The sequence below is a fragment of the Gallinula chloropus genome (genome assembly GCF_964237585.1).
Source record: "Gallinula chloropus genome assembly, chromosome: 17".
NCBI lineage: Eukaryota > Metazoa > Chordata > Aves > Gruiformes > Rallidae > Gallinula > Gallinula chloropus.
This window is the reverse complement of record NC_140102.1, coordinates 4,246,494-4,271,663: the sequence shown is the minus strand read 5'-3', so window position 1 is coordinate 4,271,663 and position 25,170 is coordinate 4,246,494. Positions and strand designations below refer to the sequence as shown.

Sequence of the window (25,170 nt, the reverse complement as noted above, 5' to 3'; positions counted from 1 at the left end):
GCCCACACTCAGCTGAGCTTTGCTTTTTCCTCTTTCATCCCCCATTGGAAAACTGCTGGTGGAACTTAGAACTTGCTGGGGTGGCCTGAAGTGACAGGGAAGCTCGTGACATGGGGCTGTTAGCTCAGGGCCAGGATGGCAGACATGCCTCTCTGGGCTCCCAGCTGAGGGGAAGGCTGGCCAGCACCAGCTCCTGCTTCTCCAGACACCACCCAACTCCCTCTGACCTGCTCAGCTTCACTCACATCAGTGTTTGGTTTCACCAGAAGAGAACAGAACCTAAAAATTAACGAGGAGGATTCAAATTGACAAATTTCTGTGCCCTGTGATGAACTGTCAAAGGAACCACAGGAGACCTGGCAGGATGTAGGTGGGTTAATTGCTCAGAAGTTACTACAGTGAATTACACTGCGAGCTGTGGCTGCGTGTTCCAAAATGCAAATGCTGGAAAGGTTTAGGAGCTGCCTTCAGGAGAGCCCTCCATTCTGTCAAGCAGGGCTTTGAAGATGTACATGGGGAGACACCTCGCTGCCAGCACTGCTGCACCTCCATCCATGGGCAGAGATGTCCCATGGGTGCCTGGTTAATTCCCAACACAGCACAAACACCTTTTAGTCCCCCCACCCTGACCTAAAATTTGTGGTGGAGCCTTGGCACCAGCAACTCAACTCTGTGGTCCCAACCTACATGTTAATCTTTTTCCTCTCCATTGCTTTGCTGGCTTATGTTGGGTTGGTTTTTTTCTTAATTCTATTTTTTGCCCATCCTCTCTTTGCATCTCTTCCTGCCCTCTGCAAACCCTCCTCCCAAATTAGTTGAGGTGTCAGAGCACCTTCCCTAGGGCGGGTAATGCTCCCACTGTGTGCAGGCAGGGCTTTGTTCCTCTTACACCAACCTTCCTGATGTTCCCTGTGGTTCAGATGCTCCCTCAGTACTTTGTGGAAGTTTTGTGGAAATCAATGCATCCAGGAAATGTCATGAAATAGAAATTAAGGAAGCAGAAAGACTGTATGAGTAAAGTGCATCAGCAGGTATGAGGGGGTGGGAGGAGGGTTTCCAGAAAGCTGGAAAGGATGCCAGGAGAAGAGGAACACCTTTTCCACTTCTGCTGATAGAAATTAAACTTCTGCTGATAGAAATTAAACTTTTTTGTGAAGGAGGAGGAATGTTTCCAAACCAAAACTAAAGCAAACCAAACACAATCACTTTGGAAATCTCCATGTCAAGGCCTTATCAGTCTCCTGATAAAAGAGCAACTTCCCAAAATATAACCCCAGGTGACAGGAACCACATCCCCTCTGATCACACAGGCAGAGTACAAACAGGCCAGAGTTTCCTCTCTCCTGGCTGCATCATCTGGAGCCGCAGACAGCTGGAGAACCAGCCCCAGTGGTGGTGAGGCTGAGCTGCCTCAGCCAGAGTACCCCCTCCTCCTGTCCCACACACCCCTCTGGCAGAGCCACGCTTTATCCAGGCTCCTCCCAGCGACATCCATCCTCTCCTATGGAAGCAAATCCACAAGATGCCATGGGAACAGCTTTCTAAGCAGCTGGAAAGCTCACCTGAGCAAGGGAGATGTAGTCCAGCCACAGCACAGAGGTACCCCAAAAACACCTCTCCACAGAGCACTGGTTGGAGAGGAAGATGCCATCCTCCTGCACAGATGTTCATCTGCAGCAGCTCAGCAGCTCCATCCTGCTACACACATCCCAGCTCTGGTGCCTCCTGCGACTGCACACCCACAGATGCCCAGCCAACATGGGGGTAGCAACGTGTCCGAGCCAGGATCGGAGGAGGGAGGAAGGCTGGATCCCTGCTGCAGCGAGGAGCTCGAGGCCCAAGTGCAGTGACAAGGTTGGGTCACCTCCCCGCTCCAGTCCCAGCAGTGGGTTGGTGTCTTAGTCCTTCACAAGCCACCCAGCACTGCACCACATAGACACCTGCCTTGGCCAGAGCATCAGCCTTACATGCAAGATCAGACACTCCAAAGCCAGCAAGCCGTGTTTCCAAAGCCTACGGTGAAGCCAGCTAACTGGAATTGGAAAAACAATAAGGGGAATCACAGAACTGTAGGGGTTGGAAGGGACCTCCAGAGAACATCGGGTCCAACCCCCTGCCAAAGCCGGCTCCCTCGGAGTGGTCTCACAGGTCGACATCCAGACAGATCTGGAATATCTCCAGAGAAGGAGACTCCACACCCCCCTGGGCAGCCTGTCCCAGGGCTCTGTCACCTTCACTGTGACAAAGTTCTTCCCCATGTTGGTGTGGAACTTCCTGTGCTCCAACTTGAGACCATCACCCCTTGTCCTGTCCCCACAGACACTGAGAAGAGGCTGCCCATTTCCCCGTGTCCTACTCTTAAGATATTTATAAACATTCATCAGATCCCCTCTCAGTCTTCTTTTCTCAAGGCTGAGCAGACCCAGTTCACTCAGCCTCTCCTCGTAGGGGAGATGCTCCATGCCTTTAAATCCACATTATTCAGTTTCAAACCAGGCACCCACACTGACTCCTGAGCACATCACCCAAACGACCACATTCAGGGAGCCAGCTCTGCCAGGCTGAGGCTGCTCAGTACCCCACTGTGCTGCCCCAGCTCCCTTTCGGCGACTTGCAAAGAGGGGACTGGTGGGGATAAGGACTGAAATGCAGCTGCTTTCTGCCCAAAGCCAGAGACCTGCCCTGACCAGAGCTGGCTCCAGCAAGTTGTCCTGAGAAGCTCCTGGCCACACACCACAAACAGCACTGGCCAGGCTGAGCCAGCACTAGCAGCATCACCAAAGACAGACAGACAGACACCAACAGTGCCTATGGTGCCATAAATCACCCTGGCAGAGCAGTACAGCACAAGGCCAGCACTTAGATAAATAAAATGCTAAGGAGCCACAAGCAGCCTCGTTACGACAGGCTTCTTCACGCAGCAGACTGGCAAGGGTCTGGGCCTGGCCAGTGGTGCCAAGAGCATCCTTCATGTCAGCAGAGAAGGTTGGATGTGTCTGTGCATCCCCTGCCCAGGGGTGCTGGGATGCAGAGACAGTTAAAGCACCCCCAGGCTCAAGGTCTTTCTGTGTTATTACTTGATTCAGGAGTGCCAAGAGCACCATCCCCCCGCCCCTTCCTAGAAAATCTGCTGGCCCAAAATCACCAGAGTCAACCAGGTTCATTTAGATACACTCATCAAACTGTCTAAAGCCAGGAGACTGAGGGCAACCTTACAGAAAGGCCCCTGGGAACACAAAACCAGACACAGCCCCACAGAAGGGAAGAAGGAATAAACAAAAAAGAGCTTTTCTTCTCCCCCCTTTTAAAAACTGTTTTACAGCTATCAGCCTGCTGCCTTTACCAAGCATACAGACTCCAGCGAAATCCCCTATACCAGGCCCTGACCTCAGAGTAACCCACAGACTAAACTAATAACTGCACGCAGCCGCACAGCCTTTCTGCCTCTCACTTTCTGTTTTGAACGTGTGCGTTTGCTGGTGTGCTTCATTTCTCCTTCCCCTGCGCGCAGCTGCCTGGGTCCAGGTTGCCTGACCTCCCAACAAGGATGCAGGATGGAAGGTTTGAAAGCGATGCTGGAATCGCTCCTGGGCTCTGACCTCCAGTGTGCAGAGCCAGACGCCGCTACGCCCATGGCCAACAGCAGCTTTGACCCTGCTCTCCCAGCTCCAGCACGGAGCATTTCCATACAGGCAAGGCATCGACCAACTGCTTTATCCAGATGGCACTCCCACCGCTGCAAGAATTAGGAGAAGACCCCAAGAGACACGACACCGGCAGAAAGGAAGCGTGGAGCTGTTCTTGCAACAGAAAGGCAAGCTGCTCCTCCTCTCTCTTCCTCCCACCAGCAGCGAAACAAGTGCAAACACACGGTGCTTCTGACTTCCTTGGAGAACAGCTCTGGAGCAAACCCATGGAGAGGCAGAGCAGAGCCAGCCAAGCACCTGCGGTGCAGCTCGAGCTGCCCGAAGCATTAGATCCATCCCCCCATTGCTTACCACGTCTTCAGCCCAGAGAGCAACCAGGAGCTCCCCGCCGAGTTTCGGTGCAAAGGCAGCTTCACATCAAAACCACCGGCTCTTGTTTTGCAGCGACACCGAGAAGGAGCGGTCCCCAGGGTCGGTCACCACATCCGCCAGCTGAGCCGGGTCTCCGGCGGAGGGTGGCACTGGTGCCAGCAGCTACCTCTAACCACAGCACTGGGCACAGACAGCACCTAATCGGAGGAGCTTCCCCAGCGCGGGACACTTTGCCCAGCTCCAAGCTGCTATCCCACACTGTTCTCATCACCAGGAGGGAGAACAGGCACCGCACATGCTCACCAAGGAGCGAACCCTCACCACTTCCACGGAGGATGAGGCCGTGGGCTGCTCATCCTGAGCTCTCCCAGCGTTGTATTGTGAATCATTTTCTTTCCTACCGCCGTGCTATTTCTGCCGAGGCGCTCCCAAGCGTTGAGCCTCAACGAGGCCGATTAATAACGGCATCGCCTGAATAGCGAGCACAAAAACAAAGCCAAAGCAGCCCTGTTTATTTCACTATTTATAAAGCCTCTCGGATCTAATTTTAGAAGAGGATGCCTGGCCCATTCCTGCTGCTCATGAGCAGCGTGTGCCGTCCTGGGAACTCCTCGTAACTGCTGGGGAATCAATGGGGGAGGGCAGCAGGGCTGGTGTGCCCAAGGACCATGGCACTTGGTGGTACACAGAGCCAGAGCTGGGCACTCTTCAGCTGCTGCCCTGCCACATCCCAGACTCTTCTTGTCCCCTCAGCGACATCCCACCGGCTCTGGGAGATCCGGGGACTTGTCTCCATCTCATCTTTCACCTTCATCCCGGGTGTCCTGGTTTCCATTGGTACTTCCCAGAGGAGAGACGAGCGCAGATGCAGACAGCACTGCCCAGAGCAGCATGGCGTTGGCCACGTGCTCCATCCCTTTTCCACTCCTCCTTTTCTGCTGGTGTTTCCTCACATCAAAGACCATCCTGGGCCCTTGATGCTCAGAGCTGTTCCCTGCACGACCAGAACAGTGACACGTAAGTCACAGTGACCAAACCTGACAGCACAGCTTTGGGCTGCAGAGACATCCTTTCCCTTGGAAAGCACACACAGGTTGAGCCTCCCACAGCCAGCATGGAGCAGTGTATTCCAACTTTGAACCAGCAAGGACCTCCGAGCATCCTGCCACGAGCTGTGGCCAGATCCCCTGACACAACCCTGGCAGGAGCAGGAGACTGGGCGAGCAACCGGTGCCACCTGCGAGCCAGGGAGACCATCTCTCTAGTCTAAAGTGGGGTGACCAAAACATGACAGCAGCTTTACCCGATCAAGGGAATGCCCCCCACCTCTGCTCTGCATACCCTGAACCTCCAAAAAGTAAGTTGCTTTCAATCTCTTCCCACCAGCATTGAGTGTGACCTATTTTAGCAATAAAAAGGAAAGCTCTCCGGTGCCTGGATACCCCTCAGCGCTGGCAGCAGAGCAGCTGCTCATCAGACCGAGAAATGCACTTTTCAGCCGTCGCCTGGAGAAAATATCATTTTCCCAAAGCTGATTCAGGTGAGAGGAAGGGGGGAAGGTTTGGGAGAAGCTGGGGTGGTAGCAGAACCATCACTGCACGAGCTCCAGGCGCAGTGTGACAGCGAGGGGACCAGCACAGCATCAGCCCAGCACAGCAACAGCCCAGCATCACTACCAAAAACCTCTGCTGAAGCGCAAAGGAGGTGGTTGTTGATCAAAACAGGTTGTCCACAAGCACATTGCTGTCTGCCTCATTTCCTCCCCCAAAACTCTGGGAGGAGCTCGCTGCAGATTTCTTTTTTTTAAAAAAAAATAAAAATAAAAACAAACCAAACAACAACTCCTCCACAATGGGCTCGAGTGCTGAAGATAAGGTCAGTAATAAAAACCTGGCTGAACACTCACATTTTTATCTTGCCTACGGGGATGCAACATGTGCTGAAAATACAGACGCCCTTATTGTTCTGGCCCGGTCCCGTTGCCATCCATCTCCCAGGCGCTGCTGACTTGGCCTTTTGTTTCAGGAGGTGACCACACTGCGCGTGGCCCCTTCTTGGAAGGCATCGATTTCTGCTGCCATCCCTGCGCTGAGGCCGTGTCTGCGGCCAGCACCGTCGGCGTCTGTACCAGCTGCGGGGTAATGCATCCTTCCCGACGCCCTCTCCCCCGAGCAGGGGCTGTCAGCAGCCTTTAGCTGTCCCCTCTGAATACGCCATTCATGGAGAAGTCGTCACGTCTTGGTGGGGGCAGCTCTCAGCTGTTGTGGCTTCCCAGTCATCTGACAGTGCCGGGTGTTGGAGCCGCCAGCCCCTCTCCCCGGCAGCCAGAAGTGCCCGCAGAGCGGTGGCACACCCAGTACAGTGCTGCTTTTGAGTCTCTCTCTCTGTCACAAGACTTTTGTCCCCGTCGCATCCAGGCGCCTTTGAGCTGGGAATGACCCTTCTGTCCTTCCTCCGTCCCTCAAGCCCAGCGCTCTGTTTCCTGAAGGCACTTGTGGTCACCAACACCCATGTGGGGCATGCAGCTCACTCCCCACAACGAACGCAGAACACCCACCTTAAAGGTCATTTTGCTCATCATTACATCTCTTGTGCATCACAGTGTCCACCACCTGCCACCACACACACTCCCACACAACACCCACAACTTAGCTGTAGGTCCATGTAGGACCTTTTTGTCATGCACATCCCCCCACTCAGCTCTCTCCTGTGCTCCTTTACACCTCCACAGCAAATCCTTTGGGTCAAAACCCCCAACTCACTCAACTTTTTAAATAAAACAAGACAACCAGCAAAAGCTGGACTCCTGGAGAACACGTGTCCGAGGAGCTGGTGGGGCAACACAGGCAAAGCCAGGCTGGGAGTGCAGGCGAAGGCTTCACCCCTCCAAAAGCAGTTTCAGTAGGTCTCTGCCTTCACCAAGCCACATCAGCAGCAAAAGGTTCTTCTTCCCCTGGGGGGATTTGCGATTTTGATAGCAACCAAAAGCAAAGCATCACCCTCTGCTTCAAATCACAGCCAATGAGCAGATTAGGGAGCAAGCACAGAAGTTTCCAGTGGCTTCAAGGAGCTACTGGATAAAGTTTTGGATAAAGGTTGTATCCTAGGGAAAGCAGGCTTTAAATGCAAACTGCTGTATAGCCAACTCCTTCCTGGCAATGGGGAGAGACCCCAGGGCAGGGAATTAGGTGTTCTGTTCCTTCACATACATTTGTCCCAGAGTGGAAAGCCAGTTGTCCCAAATCCACTACAGCTGCTCAGAGCTCCTGCAATCCTTCACCAGCAGCCTCAAAACACTCCCAGAACCACCTCAAAGCACTCCAACAACCACCACACTGCGTCCTTGGGACAGACATGATCAGAGGTGGCATTTCCACGGTATGTTCTTTGGTTTTTTCCAAGTCATTCCTTAAAACATTAGCTGGAGCCCAGCAGGCAGGATTCATGATGTGAATCTCTGGCACCAACCACCCCCCACTCAGCTGGGAGCAGGAGGCTTCTCTTTGTGCTCAGAGGTGGTTGGAGAAGGCTTTTCGCAGATCCAGGGGGGTTTCAGCGTTTGGCACCACAAACTCTTCCGTTCCACGAGTTCCTGAAGCACCAACACACTGGCATTTTGCTTCCAGCAGGGACAAGTGTGAGTAACTACTCTGAGGAAAAGCAACACAGCAGCAAAGGCACCCTGTGTATGTAAAGTACAATACATGGCCTCTCTGAGGGCTTACCTGGCATCACCTTAGCACGCTGTGTCACCATGGAGAGGAGCTAGCTCCTGTCACCTCAGGAGTTTGCATCTCCTCGCTGCACCTTCCAAGGTAGGATGCTGGGTTTAACTTGCCAGGCTGGGAGGAGGAGGAGGAGTCTGGCCAGGAAAGGCACTTAATTTCCCCCAGGTCACCATTTGCATAGGACACCAAATCAAGGCACAAGGTTGCACCAAGCTCCTGTCTCTGGTTCAGACAGAGAGGGAGGTTAGTGATCACAGGCCAGAGAAACCCAAGCAATCAGGCTGGGATGCACCCACACAAGTGCTGCTTTACAAACTGGGGGTGTGGGGTTAATGAAGGGGCTACAGAGTTGCTCCCAGACAGATGTGGCATGGGAGGAAGCACGAAGGTCTCTCAAAGCTGGAGCAGAGGCGTTAACTCACTTTGCTATGTCAGCCTGAGCAGTGTGCAGGGAACAGGACCAAGCAGCAAGCAAGAGGCACTCCAGGCACCTCCTGTCCAAGCCCCAAACCCATTCAGTATCTCTAGCAGGTGAAACACTAGAAGCACCCCAAAAGCAGAAGCTGTTCTAGCACAGAGGCTGTTGCACAAGGACACCCTGTGTGCCCTGACCCCCGGCACCTCCTGCAGCTTCCAGCACCCTCCTGGCAAAGCCCAGCCTGCATCCCAAGCAGCATCACTCTCGCAGCGCTGACACATCAGCGCCCCAGCAGGACAACCAGTAAGGAGGGCATGGCAAGAAACCGGATCCAGGGGGGGAAGAAGAGAGGGGACCCCTTCTGTGCCCAGGGAATATTGATCACGGAGAGGCTTTAAAAGGGAAGGGGGACGTGTGCTGCACAGGGAATTCGATCTGTTTACAGAAAACATCTGCAGGCTGCCTGAAAACGAGCGTCCTTCACTCCCAAAGTTTCCTTTGAGACAACACGAACTCGGGACACGTTAGAAGGTTAAGAGCACAAGTAATGTGTCTTTTCACCTTCAGCTAAAGGTCACAGAGCGTTTAAACAATTCTGCTGTTCCCAAGCTGCAGATGACAGGAGTCATCTAAGCACCCCAACATTACAGCTAATTAACATGGCAAACCAAAATGCCAAGAACCACGCAAGGTTCTTCAGAAGAACCTGCTGATTATCGGTGATTTGAGTTTTACCTTAGAGTCAAACCAACCAGAACCTTCCCACCAAGCTTAACTCTTCCCTTTCAAAGCATGCAAGCTTGTGCAAATTGCTTTGCAAGTCATTTGTTAGTAAGGTGAAATTAAATCTGTATAAATAAGTCATTACAGAACACTGCACCCTTTTCCCCTCCAGCCTCCCTGACAGCTGTTGGGACCAGATGCACCTTGGTCAGGAGGAAGAGGACACCCCAATACAGATGGGGACCAACAGAACAATCTGTTCACTGCATCACCAATCAGAGCTGAGGCTGGATCAGACCCACAGATTCACAGCTCTGCCCAACACGGTCCCTAAGAGAGAAACCAGCCAACAAACATCATCACTCCACCACTTCCATGCTTGGCAGTGACTCCTGGAACACGCTGCTAGGAGGCAGCACCCCTAGGTACAACCCTATTTCTGTTTGTTCACTTGAAACATGTCCTTTTCCCCCATTTTTTCCTCGATATTCCCTTATGTTTTATACGATGGGAGAAGAAAAACATCCAAGGCTGCTTCCACCGCCTTCCGCTCCCCCCCAACATCCCGTCTCACTTGCCTCATCTGTGAAATCAAACAGCTGCAATCCTGTAAATCACTTTATGAGAAGTGTCTCTGAGTCTAAAATAATGTCACGGCTCATTTGAGAGCTCAGTGTTCCCCCCACCACACCACAGGTCCCTGTGTGAAACTGGCACAGTTGGGCTGTGGTGATTTATTTGTATTATAACAGCACCCACTGCCCTGCTCTGCTCAGCCCCGCGCCCAGGAGGTGACCCAGGGTGCTTCCACCACCACAATAAGCATCCCTGGGTTGACATATTCCCAGTTCTCCAGAAAGGATGTTGTGGAACTCAGCAAACCAGAACCAAAATCTAGTTAAATGGAGATGTTGGGTTGGTTCTGGCCTCTCCTGCCCTCCTCCCAACAAGCTCTCCCTGTGCAAACACACCCCATGACAAAACTGACCTGGTCAAGACATGCAAGGAAATACCACTGACTTTTAATATTTAACAACTTCAAAGCAACTGGGCTGTCCTCTCCCAAGCAATCCCACCAGAGCCGAGCTCCAGCCCCAGAGCCATGGCCAGGTTCCAGCTCACAGCACTGCTGAACAAGACCCAGTGTTTGCAAACAGCCTGGAGTGGCAGGGCAGATCATGCAGGGACACGCTTGAAGCAGCTCTCCCCGAGGAGAGGCAAGGTGTATGTGCTTTATGTGAGGCTGGCACACTGCTGTTGAGAAGACCCTTGTGGCTTTCCACCAAAAACAACCCCCAAATAAATATTTCAAGAAATAAAAAAATCTTGAGCCCAACCTCTCCTGCAACCAGACCCCTAAAAGGTATCACGTAACTTCAGAAGATTACACACGGCTGTAAAAATAGCTTCTAGGAGCAAATGCCAGCAGCTTCTTCCAACATTAATAAGATAGAATAAAACCAGTATTCACTCCTGGGCAGGCTGGAGAATCCTCAGCTCCAGCCCACCTGCAAACAGCTGCCCCACTTGGCTCTATTCCACTGTTGCAACATTAAAGGGAAGCAACTGGGGTTTGTAGGAGACAAGGACTCAACACCCCAAGGCAAGGAGCCTCTTGCACTCTTCTAAAAATCCATCTCCACACTGGGTATTGAGTTTTCTTTGGCTTGTTTGGAAATCATGACTGTGCAACATCTGCAGACCTTGCTCACCTGGCCACGTCCTCCTCCCTCCAGCTCAGGTTTCTGGTAAAACCAGAACCAAGGTTTTCTTTGAGACAAACGCTCCGGTTCCATCCCTCCTCCTGAATAAATACATTCGCACTGATGGAAGCAAAACCTCCCATAAATCGAACCAGGTCAGCGTGTCTCACAGCCTGGATGAAAAGCTGCTTTGTGCAGGAGCACACAAGCCTCAAGTGATCCAGACGAGCCAGCGAACGCAGCCAAAACCCCAGCCTGCACCCTCCTTAACGTGGCTATTCCAAAGCCTTCCCAAGCTCCGGGCCTGCTCCTCATGCCGCCCCACCGCAGCCCAACAAAGAGGGGATTTCACCCCTTTGCTGACACTCTGAGGATTTCCAGGCTTTCAAATCAAACCCTAAAGTCTTCCCAGCAGGAATGTTCCCCTTCAATAGCCGCCACTGTCAGACACGTAACCCTGAGAGGAGGTCTCCTCGCTGACTTGTGTTACAAGCTCCTTCCCCGGCTGCAGCCGCCTCACTGTAACCCTCCACGGAGCAGCCTTACCAGCGTGTGCCACGCTCCAGCACCTAATAAGATTCATTTAAGCAGCTTGAGCTGACTAAAGCTGCTTGACTAAGGAGGGGGGGGGGTTTCTCTCCTGCTAAGGGCCTTAACCTAAAACATGAGACCATCCAGGATGAGCGAGCACAGATGTTGAGTGACACGGTTTTCTTCTCGCTCTCCAGGAGTGCCACCACCAGCCAGAACCACCCCACAGAGGGGCAAGGTCTCCTGGCTGAAGGGCAGGAGGTGAGTTGGCCCCACACAATCTGCCTGGAAACTCAGAGAGATCTCCCCTGGGTGTGAGGACCAAGGAGTGGGCTCGCTGGGAGCAGTAAACCCACAGGGAGGAGGTGACGAGCATCCTCTGGATTCAACACCAAGGTAAGGCCAAGCTGAAAAGGGCTGGAGACCACAAGCTCCTTCTCTATTCAGGTGGTCAACCACCCTTCCCCTCTGTCCCCAACCTGCTTGCTGCATACAACCAAGGGTGCTCCCCACTGGGAAGACAAACCAACCCCTGCGCTCATAAGCACCAAGACAGAGCCCACGACATGCTGGGAAGAGGCTGGAAAGGGAGAGCACAGCTGAAAGCACTGTGTGGAGAAACAAAAGAGGATCCCACAGAGAGGAACAACGAAATCCCGTACCACAGGCACGGAAACCGTCTGATTTCTCTGTAACAGCCACATCCGAGCCCGGCGCAGCTGAACCACTGCCCCAGCACCAGGGACACACCACGCAGCTCCGGCCCTGCCAGTGGGTAGGGAAGGAAAAGCTTTTTGCCTTACCGCATGTGGTCGAGCAATCTGAACCGGATAGGACATGGCGTGCGGCGGGTAGCGCGGCTCGGCGGCACGCCAGCTCTGCGTCACGGGCTGCGTCGATCCGGACATGGCGAAAGAGCAGGCACGGCGGTCACTGCTTCCAAATCACCCACAAAGGATTAGGAGAGCAGAGAGCTCCTCTTCATCATGGGTGTGCTTTCCACTTCACGCAACAACTGGAAGCAAACAGGAGAGCGGCAGGTTAAAATTCAGTCAACCATGGTCCTGAGAGGCTACTGAAGGTCAAGCCTTGGGTGGGAAGGTCAAAACCTGACTGCCCCTGCAATTCTCCACAGCCCCGTTTTCCACCTGGCGAACACCACTGCCATGTTTCTGCTGAGGAGTACTCCTAGCCCAGGGAAGACCAAATGTAAGACCATCCCAAATCCATCCCAACTGACTGCCCCACAAAGCCTTCCTCGAGGCCCCAGCACCAGCAGGACCAGCCCTAGGGATCTACATATCCAGGTCTCTTGGAGATGGGTATTTTTGTGGAGGGGGGCGACGACACGACACGACACGATGACTTAGTTCCCAGAAACCCACAAGCTATAGTTTTGGCACTTCAACACAAGGTCCCAAGGCACGGGGTCCCTCTCAGCCCACCCCTTTGCCCAGCCAGGCTCTCCCACATCTGCACACACTTTCCCAGCACCCTCCTTTCCAGCTGTGGCCATTTTCGCAGCCATCAGAGAGGTAAGCCCTGATCAATACCAGGAGGGATCGATGCCAGGAGGGACCAACCCCCCAGCAGCCATCTCCACCCATGGGGCTATCCTAAAATCCAGGAGTGCACCACATCACACGCCTCCAATGCCACACAAATATTAATTACATCAGCACATCAGCTCTTCTGATCAGGATCAAGAGCCCGAGAAGACACCGCGGCCCTGAGGGTATTTTCACATACACCCCTGACACCTGCTTTAATCCGTGTTGTAATTCCTTTCACAGCCATAACAACATCTGGAGAATCAGGGGGGTTGCTCTCCTCAGCCACACGGGGAGACAAACAAACCCCTGGGTTTTATAGCTGCTTCACATGGGTTCTTTCAGAGCAGATTTTAAGCCTCATGCTTTCTGTCTGGATTTCAATGAAGAAGTAACACACACCCAAACACTGCCCTTCATCTCCACCAGTTTAAGGTGCATTAACTATTGTTCTTGTATTAATGGTTACCTTAAATTCCCAGCTCAGAGGATGCTGCCAGGACTGACCCTGAGCAGGGAGAGCCACAGCTCAACAAATCCCCAGGACCTGCTTCTCCACCCCAAGTAACACTGAGCACACCCACACATCGCCTCCCCCAGCAGAGGTAGGTGCCACGTAGAGATTTACACAAAGCTTTCTGGTGACACCAAAGCCTCTCAGCAGCACAGTGGGAGCAGTGGAGAAGGCTTCCCGCACACTGAGCTCCCCGGCAGCCTCTCCCAACTTCAACCGAAGCAACAGTCAGTGTGTACCAAAACCAAAAAGGGGATGGGAAAGGGGAAAAAAAAGGGCTTTTTTTTAAAAAAAAAAGGGGAAGTATTTCTTTTTGTATATTTGTTTCCTCCTGTGAGACCACACATCAGCCCGCACCGATAAACCGCTCGCTATCTGCTGCAGGCAGGCACAGGACCCTCCTCACTGGTTTGCCAGCATCTCCACACCACTCACCAGCCAGGAATACAGAGTTCAACCCAAGGCAACGGTCCCCAGCAGGCTGGGTACGGGAAACAGGGCACCAGCGGTGGGGGGGAAGGAAAGCAGCAGAGGGAGGCCCCTTGCAAAGGGGCTGAGCTTTAGAGAAATCCTGTTTTTCCAGCAAATTCCCCATGAAGGGCTAAGGATGACAGACACCGAGAGGCATCTCCCTGCTCCTGCCAAGGGTCAGCTGAGCCGCTGTGCTAGGAGGTGTTTTGCCAAGTTATGTATGGATAAAACACACAGCAAAGTTTGGCTCTCAGTCCCCTCTGGCTTTCAGCTCACGCCCTTGCACAGGAGCTGGGATGCCCTCAGCCATGCACCCACACACCCCTGCTGAGCCCCGGGACACCTTACCTGCCAGCCAGGTCCCAGGAAGCACCGGTGGCCCGGGAACAGCCCGACCCCATCCCAGATGGGGACAGGCTCCCCAGGCAGGAGCTCAGCGTGCTCGGTACAGGCCACCCCGGGGCAGGAAAGCCCCTAAGCACACGGGGGAATTCAGAGACACCCAGAAAGTAGCCGACGCGTATTTATACTTCCAGTATGACTACCCCACTTCCCCTCGCGCTTCCGACGGGATGCGATCTCAATCACCGATTCCCACCCAAACCTGGGGGCTGCGCCAGGAGCACATGGTCGGATGCTCACTCTGCTCTCCCTCCAGGGACACACCAACCCCCCCTCCCAGCTCTCCTGCAGCCCACATCTGCATCTACAGGGGCAACCCCCCCCCCCCAGCTGCTAAGGATGTGCAGGTGATGCTCAACAGCTCCAAAAGCTCATTGGGATCTATGGAAGTTTAAGGTACTTTCCTGATAATGGATTTGAGCTTGGACATCTTGGCTTGCAGCCACCCTAGAGTTAATTAGCCCACATAAATATATATATATACACACACACACATATGCATATACACACATCCTCCAAGCTGGGGGGGCTAGAGCCTTTGGCAGCGTTCAAGCAAGCCAACTGCTTCCCTGGAATCTCAGCCGACAGACCAGACCACAGTCAGGGCAGCTGCCTACAGTAAAAGAAACAGGATGATTTTTCTTTTTTTAAACTCTTGAGAGGAGAAGTTCAGCTTTAAAGACCAGCACCATGTGCAAAGCCATGCGGTGGCAAGCTTTAAAGCAGTTTAAAAGCTTCTTGCTTCTGTCTGTGCAACCAGAAAAAAAAAAACATTTAGCTCTGTAGTAAGATTTTACATGGGGTAAAATTAAAGGGGACAACAAAACTGTCTTGCACCAAGGCTTGTTTCCTGCAAGCTATGCTGCCAGCAGGACCACCAAGGGTTTTTCCCTACCAAGGGCAGCAAACTGCCTCCACCTTGACAAGAAGCCCTGGAAAGCCAAGAGTGAAAAATCACGTGCCTGGGAAGAGACAAAGCTCTGCCCGTGGATTTCCACATCTGCAAACCACAGAGCAGCAGGTTGCCAGCAAGATCTCAGCACAAGTCGAAGGCCCTGGATGCCCTCCACCACAGCTGGACTGGGGGCTGGAGCCAAATGAGGTCACTGAAGCACTGGGGCAGCTCCGCGGCTGCCATCGCCTTGGATCCTGTTTTTAAGCTCCATGTGGAAAGAAAGGGGCTGCTGCAGCAGCCTGCCCAGCCCAGCACTGCTCTGGGGGAGGAGGGTCCACAGCCAGCCAGCAGTGAGTACTCCCAACTGGGGAACAAACTGGGAGCATCGCATCTTGCTGGGGACGTACCAGTGCCAGTTCATAGCTGGAGTGCAGCCGGGATGCTGCTCAACACAGATAACCCCAGCAAAAGATACTGGAGGGCCTCCTCATCAGCAACCTTTAATTAATTATCTTTAAGATTAGAGAAACACAAACAACAGGGGCAGATTGATGGAAATAAAAGAGAACTAGTACAGCCAGGCTCTTTAAATCTTCGATCGAACTGTTCGGTCCCTACTTTCCTCAACTGATTCTGATGAGGAACAGACATTGTCTCACAGGAAAAGTATTTCCCCCCCTTCCTGGTTGGAGACTCCATCAGAGACTGTTTTATCCACAGACCTGCATTAGCCATTACAGCACTAGGTATGAGGAGATTTACAGCCTCTGATTAGGAACAGGAGAAAGCTGGAGGTTACCAACAAACCCAGCACCAGCACTACAGCACGGGCTTGTGGAGGAGCCAAGAGCTCATGGAGACTCCTGCACCATTTATTTCCACCCGTCTGGGAGACCCCTGGGGTCCTCCCCCACTGCTGAAGCCATCAAAAACTCCCTCTCCCCTCCTCCCAGCAAACTACCACCTCCCTGTTCCTCTGTTTCATGTGCCATTTACTGCCTAAAAGCATTTCCCCATCACCTGTCCTCCCTGATTCACACCATGAAAGCACTTTGCAAGCCCCTGCAAGCTGCTGCAGAGGAGCTCTGCCTGGCTGCCCAAGCACCCACCAGCTCCCACACCAAATGCCAGCTCAGGCACAGCCCATGCTAACAGGGCGTACAGCACCAGGCCATGCAGACATCTGTCTGGCCCAAATGATGAGCACACACAAACTCGTGACACCCCACGGTGCTCTCCAGGCTCACAGTCAACCCCGCAACACGCAGGAGCCGGTCTGCAAAAGCCACACAGCCAGGACTGTCCTAGGGAGCTGCTTTGGCAGGGGGGTTGGACCCGATGATCTCTTGAGGTCCCCTCCAACCCCTACAATTCTATGATTCTATGACTGGGGTAGAACCATTAGCGGTCTAAAATAAGGCTTTGCAATTAAACTGAGTCCCAAAGAATGTAATTAAGATCATTCTATATACCTGTTGGTCTTCCAAGTTAGAGCCAACCCTCCTGATGGGTCAGGCAAAGCAGGACGGAGGTCCCTGGCTTGTCATTGTCACAGGTGAGCTGCTGTAATGTCCCCGTGCCTTAGACCAGAGAAGGACCAGACACTCCCAGCTCACACAAGATACCTGCTCATCCATCCTCACAAGAGCTCTGAAGACCCCACTGAAAACACACCACTGCAGTTCAAGACAAACTACTTTTTGTTTTTCCTTCCCCCTCTGCTTTCAGCAAGGACATGCTGAAATAAGATTAACAGAATATTTTGTTTCTTAAATCCAGAGTGATGTTACTCAACTTGTGGTCTACAGACCATGGATAGTCTACAGAAGACGTTAGGGGGGTAGCCCACAAAATGACTGCAAAAGACCTTCCTAAAGGACAACGATCAGTACCCCTGTGCTCTGCAGACAAGACAAATGAGGAGAGCACTGCTAGCGTTCACCAGGGCACATTTACCCATAAAATATCGACAGCAAGGCTAATGTTTAATTACAGACGTTAAATGAGGCGAGGTTTTGGGAAAAAACAACCAAGTCTTTACTCAAAACTGTTAAATACACAGCAATTTCCCTCCTCAAACCCTCACAAAAAAGGCAGATAGAGATCCTCCAGGCAACTCAGGTATTTTGAAGTAAAGGTTAAGGAGACCTTTGTTTATAATGTTTAATTATTAGTGAGCTACAGCATTCACCTCCAAGACACCAACCAAGCCATCACGCTGAAACCCCAGCACAGACCTGTCAGCAGCCGTCCCACAGCCAGTGAATGGCAGTGAGGAGCTGTAGAGCTCTAGATCAAAACCAGACCTAAAAACCCAGTGAGAAACATACCCACACTTGCTCTGAAGCACTAGAGGAAGCACAAAATAGTAATAATTAAAACCCAATGAAAGTGAGTAGAGAGAGGCTGCTAAGAAATGCACCACAAGGAAACAGTAATGGATTTGTCTGATCAATATGTGCATGAAATTTGCTTGGAAGACAGTTGATGTTACACACAAATATTTGTATGCACTGTATCTATTAAGCCTTTCAATAGGAAAGCCGGCCAGCTGCCATGAATTTCGGGCTCTATTCAGAGTAACAAAGACAGTGATGTTTGTCTGCAGCCCATGGTAGAGTTCGATTGCAGGAGGGTACAGAGGTTTGCAATGAAAATAGCAGCATGGGGTCAACAGGCAAGATCAGGCTCATCCCATGTGCCCTGGCACGGAGCCCTGGGGTGGTCACGGCTTGTGCCTGTGTGTAAAAAGGCATTTTGCTTGCTTTGGGAGAGCAGGAAAGCAAAGCCAGGCTGGCAGCATCCTGCCCATCACGGCCAGACACCCCAGTTCCTCATGTGCACCCCAAACAGGGATACCCAAAGCAGCTCTCGCCCTGTTCCCCAGCTCACTTGGAGGTCTGCCCATCACCAGCAGCCCTCCTCCCTCTGCTCCTCTGGCCAGATGTCTTTCCAACTGGATTAATCTCTAGCTTGACTGACAGTGAGGATGCACAGGCAATTACAACAGCAGATCTGGGGAAAGAAGGGGCCTTGCATCACCACGACTGAGCAGCCCAGGGCAGGATGTTACCCTTGTAACAAGGTACAACGGGCCCCTAAGGCCATGGAGGGGATGGCAGCAGCTCAGGAGCTGAAGCCTCATCCAGGTTTGCCTCCTCTTTGCCACAAACCTCCAGGCTGCTCCCACCACCACACAGCTTCACGCAGAACCGGTTCTGATCCCTGATGAAAGGTGACTTCTCTGCTCTGTTCCTATCACTGCCCAAAGCAGCAAAGCTGGATTTACCACTTGTTTCTCCTTTTCAATCTTTCCAAGCTATTTTGGGCACGGGACCCAGGTTTAGCTCTGCCCCGAGATAACCTTTGCCAGCGTTTGTGTACGGATCTTGGCACGGCAGCTGCACAGAGCAAGGTCAGAGGGTTGGACTCTGCCAGCCCTGCTCCCAGTTGTGTTTCCAAAGGCAGGTCTGCCAGACAGGCTGCTCTGGGCAGCGTCACACCGCCGTCCTGATGCTCCTGGCAGAGGCGAGTGCTGTGTGCTGGGAGTCCTGCTGCCAGCAGCCCTCGTTTGGACCCCAACTCTCAGCAGCATAACCTGGTTGCTTGGGGCACATGTCTCATCTTCCCCAAGAAACCAGATTACACTCCTGAGAGATGTCCCATCTCTGGGCACCCCTTGTCCAGTGAGCTCCTGCAACGGACTGAAGTGCCTCCCAGGCCAAGAGGCTGCGCATGTGACCTCGTGACAGGTCCCAGAGGGGCACATGGATGCTTAAATGTACAAGAGGGACCCACTTCTCTTTGCTGGAGGGCTTGGCTGTCACTCCCCAACTGTAGGGATGCCACCTTATTAAAATGCACAAGCCACACACCAAGTGTCAGCCTGGCCATGGCTCCAGCAACAGGTCAGAACCAGCATTGCTGGCCTGAGCCTCTGCTTTGCAAATCCTGGCTCTTTCCCCTTAGTTTCCCTACTCCCATTGTTAGATTTTCCCCCTCCTAATACAAAAACCCAACCATGAAACCCCAACCCCACCAACACACCACCCTTAAGCAGTCCCTGGCTTTCAGTAGTTGCAGACAGCCCCATGGGGCATCTGGACACTGAGCTCTTCAGCAGGGACATGATGATGCGATGGCAGAGTTGCTCCTATTATGCAACAGCATCGCTGCTCCCACGCCAGGGCACCCACAGCCCTGCAAACCCCTTCCCATGCTGCTCCGAGGGGGAGAGGGGCACAGGGCCAGACACAGCCCACAGCTACTGGCAGCTGATGGCTAAATGCCCCGAAGGGACTGTTGAAGCAATTAAAGATATCGATGAGGCACAGTGAAGAAGAAACCCACAGTAAAAACAAAATATTAAGGGGGTAGGGGAGGGATTTGGATGCACGTACAGGCCATTCATGAAACAAAAGAGTTATTCTGAGCGTAAGCTGGAAATAGAAAACAAATTAGACCATGCGAGGTCTTTGTTGAAGATGATCTGCAAAGACAACTGGAAATGCCTGGAGAGGAAATTAAAAAGAACCCAAACACCAAACCAGCCAGGCACTGGGACTGCAGAGGGGAATGGGGCAGCGAACTGGGAGAGAGAAGTGACAGCCAAATGCCAGAGGAGAGATGAGGCAGCCAGAAGTGAGACAGGTAAAGAGGTCAGGGCAGGACAGCAGAAGCAAGCCAGGAGAATTAACCAGTGAAACCCTCTGGGAGAGACAAATAATGCTGAAAACACCTGTTTTCTGATTGAAACCTAGCCCCAGGTACAGAAATGCCCGAGTTGTAACTAAGAGGCAGGTCTGTTGGGGCAGGAGGGACTGTGCAAAGGCACAAACCAACCCCCCCATCCTGCCCAAACCCCTGTCTGGCAGCCCCAAACACTGCAGTGCTGGCCCTGTGCTGCCACATCCACCTGGGACCCAGAGCAATTGTAATCATGGGGCAAGCACAGGCAGCCTGTCAGCCCCCCTCCCTGACCCCCATTCATGGCCCAGCCCCCTTCCCACGCACCCCATCTCCACCTTAGCTGCCCCCTTCCACTTAAACCCGAGCTTAAACATTGTAGCTGCCACGCAGTACTAACCTCAGCTTAACACACACACACAAGCCACTTGAAATCAAGAGAAAACAATGCAGTCCCTTGCCATGGTGCAACGAGGATGGAGCAACCATACAGCAAGTTTGGCCACGCTCCCAAGCACGGCGAATGGCCCCATCACAGCCCCTTCCCAGCTCCCACCAGCTAACCCAAACCCCCAGCTACAGAGATAAACAAGGCTTTTAAAAACACAGGGGAGCTCACAAAGCACCTGCAAGGTTTATTTATTTATCTGGCACAGGCACACGCTGCTCATTTGATTTTCAAGCCCTTCAGCTCGTATTGCCGCAGAGACAGGTCCTCTGATGTCTCGGGCACGTTCATGAAAGCGAGGGGAGTCATCTCCTCCAGATCCTTTTGTTGAACAAATTACTCAGCTCAGGAGTGACATTTTCGATTATTTACATCCTGAATAAAGAAGGGAAATTCATTTTCTCAAGTTCCTGCAGTAAGTTCTTTGAGGCAGGTTGTACCACTAAACATTCTCTCCTTTCGCACGTTCCCAATTTCAAAGACGACAAAACATCTTCGCCTTCTAAATTATTCCTTCCCTTTCATGATCCTCTAATGATTCAGGAGTCTAAACTTCACACAAGGAGCTTTGAAGAGCACCGACTGCCAGCATAAAAGCTGAACTATTGTGACAAACTGCACAATTTAATGCCTCCATAGGAAGACATGTGCAAAGGAACGAGATTACCCCGGGGAACCCAAACAAAGCCGCCAAATAAATTAAATGACCTGTAAACTAAGGTACTCAAAAATATATGAGATGCTATGCAGCTGTGCCATAAAACATCAGTAAAGGAGGGAGTCATTTGGGAGAGGAGCTGGTTTAAACTAACCCGTTTCACTCCAGGTTTGCAAGGCAGTTGCTATACTTACCCAGCACAACGCTGCACCTCGGATGCAGGACGGGCACTGAAGTAACCCTAACTCAATGGCTTGTGATGGCCTGTCAAACAGCAGCTCTGAACCCTCCACCAGGCCTTTCTTCTAACATCCCTCGGGTAATTACTGGGAGATGGAGTCAATTTTCAGCCCAGGTTAATAACCCAATCCCAGCCATTTGTCCCCGTGCCTGGCTGCTGCTTTCATTCCTCCCCAGGAAAACCCATGAGAAGCTCCAGCTCGCCGGTGGCCCAGCGCAAGGAGCTGCTCATTAGCTCGTAGCCGATCAGCTGCAGAGACAGGTCGAAGCAGCAGGAGCCAGAAATTGGGGACGTTCTGTTTTTCTTGTCGAGGTAATTAATAGCTTCTAGACAAAGAGTCAAAGCCTCTCTAGAGGCACCAAAAAGAAAAAAAGATTCCAACATTTGCATACAACGTGCAGCACCTCATAGAGCACTGGGCAGCAAGGGAAGGAGACAGAGTCATAGAATGGTCTGGGTTGGAAGGGACCCCAAGGATCACAGAGCTCCAACCCCCTGCCACAGGCAGGGACACCAACCTCCAGGCCTGGAGCTACACAAGGTTGCCCAGGGCCCCATCCAACCTGGCCTTGAACACCCCCAGGGATGGGGCATCCACCACCTCTCTGGGCAGCCTGTTCCAGCCCCTCACCACTCTCTCTGTAAAAAACTTCCCCCTAATGTCTAATTTAAGCCTTCCTTCCTTCAGCTTTAATCCATCCCCCTTTTCCTGCCATTATATACTCTTCTAAAAAGCTGATTCCCCTCCTGTTTCTCTGCTCCCTTCAGGTACCAGAAGGCTGCATTGCGGTTCCCCCACAGCCTTCTCCTCTCCAGGCTGAACTCCCCCCTCAGCCTCTCTTCGTAGGGCAGGTGCTCCAGCCCTCTAATCATCTCCATGGCTCCTCTGAACCCTCTCCAACAGTTCTACATCTTGTATTGGGAGCCCTGGATCTGGACACAGGACTCCAGCTGGGGCCTCAGAACATCACCACCTCCTCCTCCACTGAGTACCCAAGAGCTGTGGCATGCAGCAAGTGCAGTGCAAGGGGGGCTTCACCCCCTGCCTGCCATCCACAGGGGAGCCTTACCCTAAGAAGGGGGAGCCCTGCGCAGCTCCCTCCAACCCCCTTCAAAGGCACGTGGCCCTTCGCAGAGGCCAAGGTTTGGGCTGTTTCTCCAGACAAGCTTACAGAGCAGATGGGGATTCCTGATGTGTTTAGTAACTGAACCCAAGCAAGTGGGCAAACAGGATTTCACTGCTTCCCCACCAAGCTCCATCCTGCTGATGAGCTGTCCCGGCTCCGGAATCAGGGCAGTTCTCAAACTGCAACCTGATCATACCCTTGGTAATTCCCAAGAGTATCCCATTCCCAGCCTTTACTGGGCTGGAAAAGATGGTTTTCAGCCTGTTCTTTACAGGCTTCTGGAAGCCTACAGACTAGCTTGAAGGAATCTTCAAAAGGTGATTGAAATTCCTGCTACAGAGACTGGAACAGGCTGCCTAGGGAGGTGGTTGAGTCACCTTCCCTGGATGTGTTAAAAAAGGGTAGACCAGGTACTTAGGGATATGGTTTAGCATAGGATGGGAACAGTTGGACTTGATGATCTTAAAGGTCTTTTCCAACCTTGTGGTTCTGTGACACCTCTAGAAGGGTCAGCTCTTCCACAGGGAAGCAACTAGTGCCAGCAAGTCTGGGTCAGAAGCCCCTGATCTCCCTACACCATTGTAGCAGAGGGAGGGAAAAGCTTTGCCCAGTTTCCCAGCAGAACACTCTTTCTGTCCACCCTGTTTTGCAACTGCTGAACTCAAAGCTGTTTATTAATAATCATTATTACTACTTAAAAAAACCCCTCAGCTACCAACATGAAAGTGTTCCCAAGTTGACTCACTGACCCAATTCACCGCCACCACTGTGCAGGCAACAACCTCCCATCACCTTGCACCTACCTGCCCTGGGGCTGAGCTTTCAGATGGTTCCTCACCTTCCAACCCTTCAACCACACAGCAGAAACAAAAAGCCACTCATGAGGGAAGCTTCTGACACAAAGCAATCCCCATCAGCTGGGAAGCACATCTCCTGGGCAAGCACAGACTCTAACAGAGTCATTTCATTTGGACAAACCCGGTCTGGACAAGAGCACCAGGTATGTTAGCTGAGGGAATAGCAGAGGCAGAGTCCTGAGGTCAAATACTGCTTTGGCAGAGCTACAGAAACGAATTACAACATCATCATCTCTGCAGAGTCCATCTGGGGGGTACTTAAGGATGTTTCCAGCACCTTCATGCACTGAGCTTATAACCTTAATGAAGGCTTCAGATATAAATTAAGATGAACTCTGGTTACCCACAGGAAGACAGGACATGGCACCTGCAATTGTCCCTGCTAAGGGAACAAGGTGCCATTGGTGTCAGGTTGACACAGAAGAGCTTACACAGGGATAACTAAGAGGATTACAGTCCCCAAATCTCCATCACCTCTGCTCGGGCAGCTGAGCTGCCCATGAAACCAGCACAGTTCACAGCCCTGGTGTTTTAAGAGGAAGAGCCAACTGTGGGGGATTTCACTTCAAGCCCAGGAGGACTGTACAGAGACACAGACATGGCCCTTCTCACTGGAGCCCCACAAACCCCCCAGAGCCTACAAATCACAGAGTCACAAGGCTGGAAAAGACCTTAAGGTCACCAAGTCCAACTGTTCCTGTCCCACACTAAACCACATCCCTAAGTACCTCATCTACCCATCTGTTAAACACACCCACGGTCTGTGACTCAGCCCCCTCCCTGGGCAGCCTGTTCCAGGCCCTGACAACTCTTTCAGGGAAAAGCTTTTCCCTCACATCTGATCTGACCCTGCCCTGGTGCAGCTTGAGGCCATTTCCCCTTGTCCCACCACTTGGCTGAATAGAACATTGCCCACCTCTCCACAACCCAAGCAAGCCACCTTCCCTCAGCTCTTCACACCCCACCCAACCCCTGCAGTAGGGGACAGGCTGCCCAAAACCAGTCCTGGGTGGCAGGTAAGGCCTCCCAAGTAGTCATCCAAACGTGACTCCACTCAGATGCTGCGACTTTGCAGACCCTTCCTCTTGCAGGAACACAAGCTTCCTGCCCAGCTCAGACTCTGGACAACACACTTCTCCCAGGGACAAGAGAGCACAGACCTGGAGAGTTCAGGAAAAACACTGAAGAAATGAAGTGCAGTGCTTTTTACACAGCCAAGAGATAACAGCAGCAGAGACTATTCCCCAGCACAGCTGGTTAGTGTGTGTGTGTGTTCATGGGGTTTGGTTGGGATAGGGAATTCCTTGTTTGTTCAGCTTTTGAGACACGATTCCAGAAGGATTCAGGCTGGTAGATGCTGATTACAGCACAGGAGGCACAAACATGCTGCTTCAAACTGGAAACACAGCAAGGTTTTGTATTTCCCCTGAAAACCCTATAGGAAATTAAGGGGTGAAGGTGCTTCTGGAGGCATTAATGTGGCTGTTTATATTAATATCCATTCTGTGGGCATTAATACAGGAGCATCCCGAGAGAATAACTCTCCCATTTGAGGTTGTAGAGGAATTTTTATGGATGAGCATAACCATCTTCACTTCCCCCCCTGCTCTCCTCCCAAAAGCTCTGTTACATCTTTACCCAGGAAATTCAGTCTGTTCTAACACCAAACACTTGACCACAGTTTCAACCGATGCAAGAACTGCTCACCCAGCAACGTCATCCTCCCAACAGTTGGGAAGTTGTGGGTTTCCTATGCAATCACTGCCAGGGTCTCCCAGTGCCTCCCCTCCAGCAGCTCCACACAGCCCATGGGTGCTGCCAGCAGGGATGGAGGTGACCCAAGTTGAAGGTGGCTCACTGACTGAGGCAGGATAGGGAGCTCCTTAGCCCTCCTCCCACAGCTCTGGTTTAAGGGGTGTGGAATGGCTTAATTATGCCCCTCAAGGCAGGAAGAAGTCACTTGTCTTTAAATACTCGGGCTTTTATTGAGTTAACATGTTTTAACAAGGTCAAGGCTTGGATGGTAAACTTTTACCCAAAGGGGAATTCACTGTTTCCCCCCCCTCGAAATTCAGCAGCAGCTACCAGGGTTTCTTTCTGAGCCCTGGGTTAAACTTATGCACTCTCCAGACAAAGAAAAAAAAAATCAGGAAAATAAATATTTAAGCAGTCAGAAAGGGTAAATAAACGTTGACTTGC

General features: G+C 52.1%; 1 protein-coding gene across 1 annotated transcript in view; it reads right to left on the bottom strand.

Annotated features, from left to right (window-relative positions):
* The window catches only part of NCOR2 (nuclear receptor corepressor 2), a 245,299-nt gene that overhangs the window by 158,309 nt on the left and 61,820 nt on the right, over positions 1-25,170 (bottom strand). Inside the window, exon 2 of the mRNA XM_084272224.1 lies at positions 11,926-12,137. Within this exon, the coding sequence (XP_084128350.1) occupies positions 11,926-12,030 (105 nt within the window). The 5' untranslated portion in view covers positions 12,031-12,137. The remainder of the gene's footprint in view (positions 1-11,925; positions 12,138-25,170) is intronic.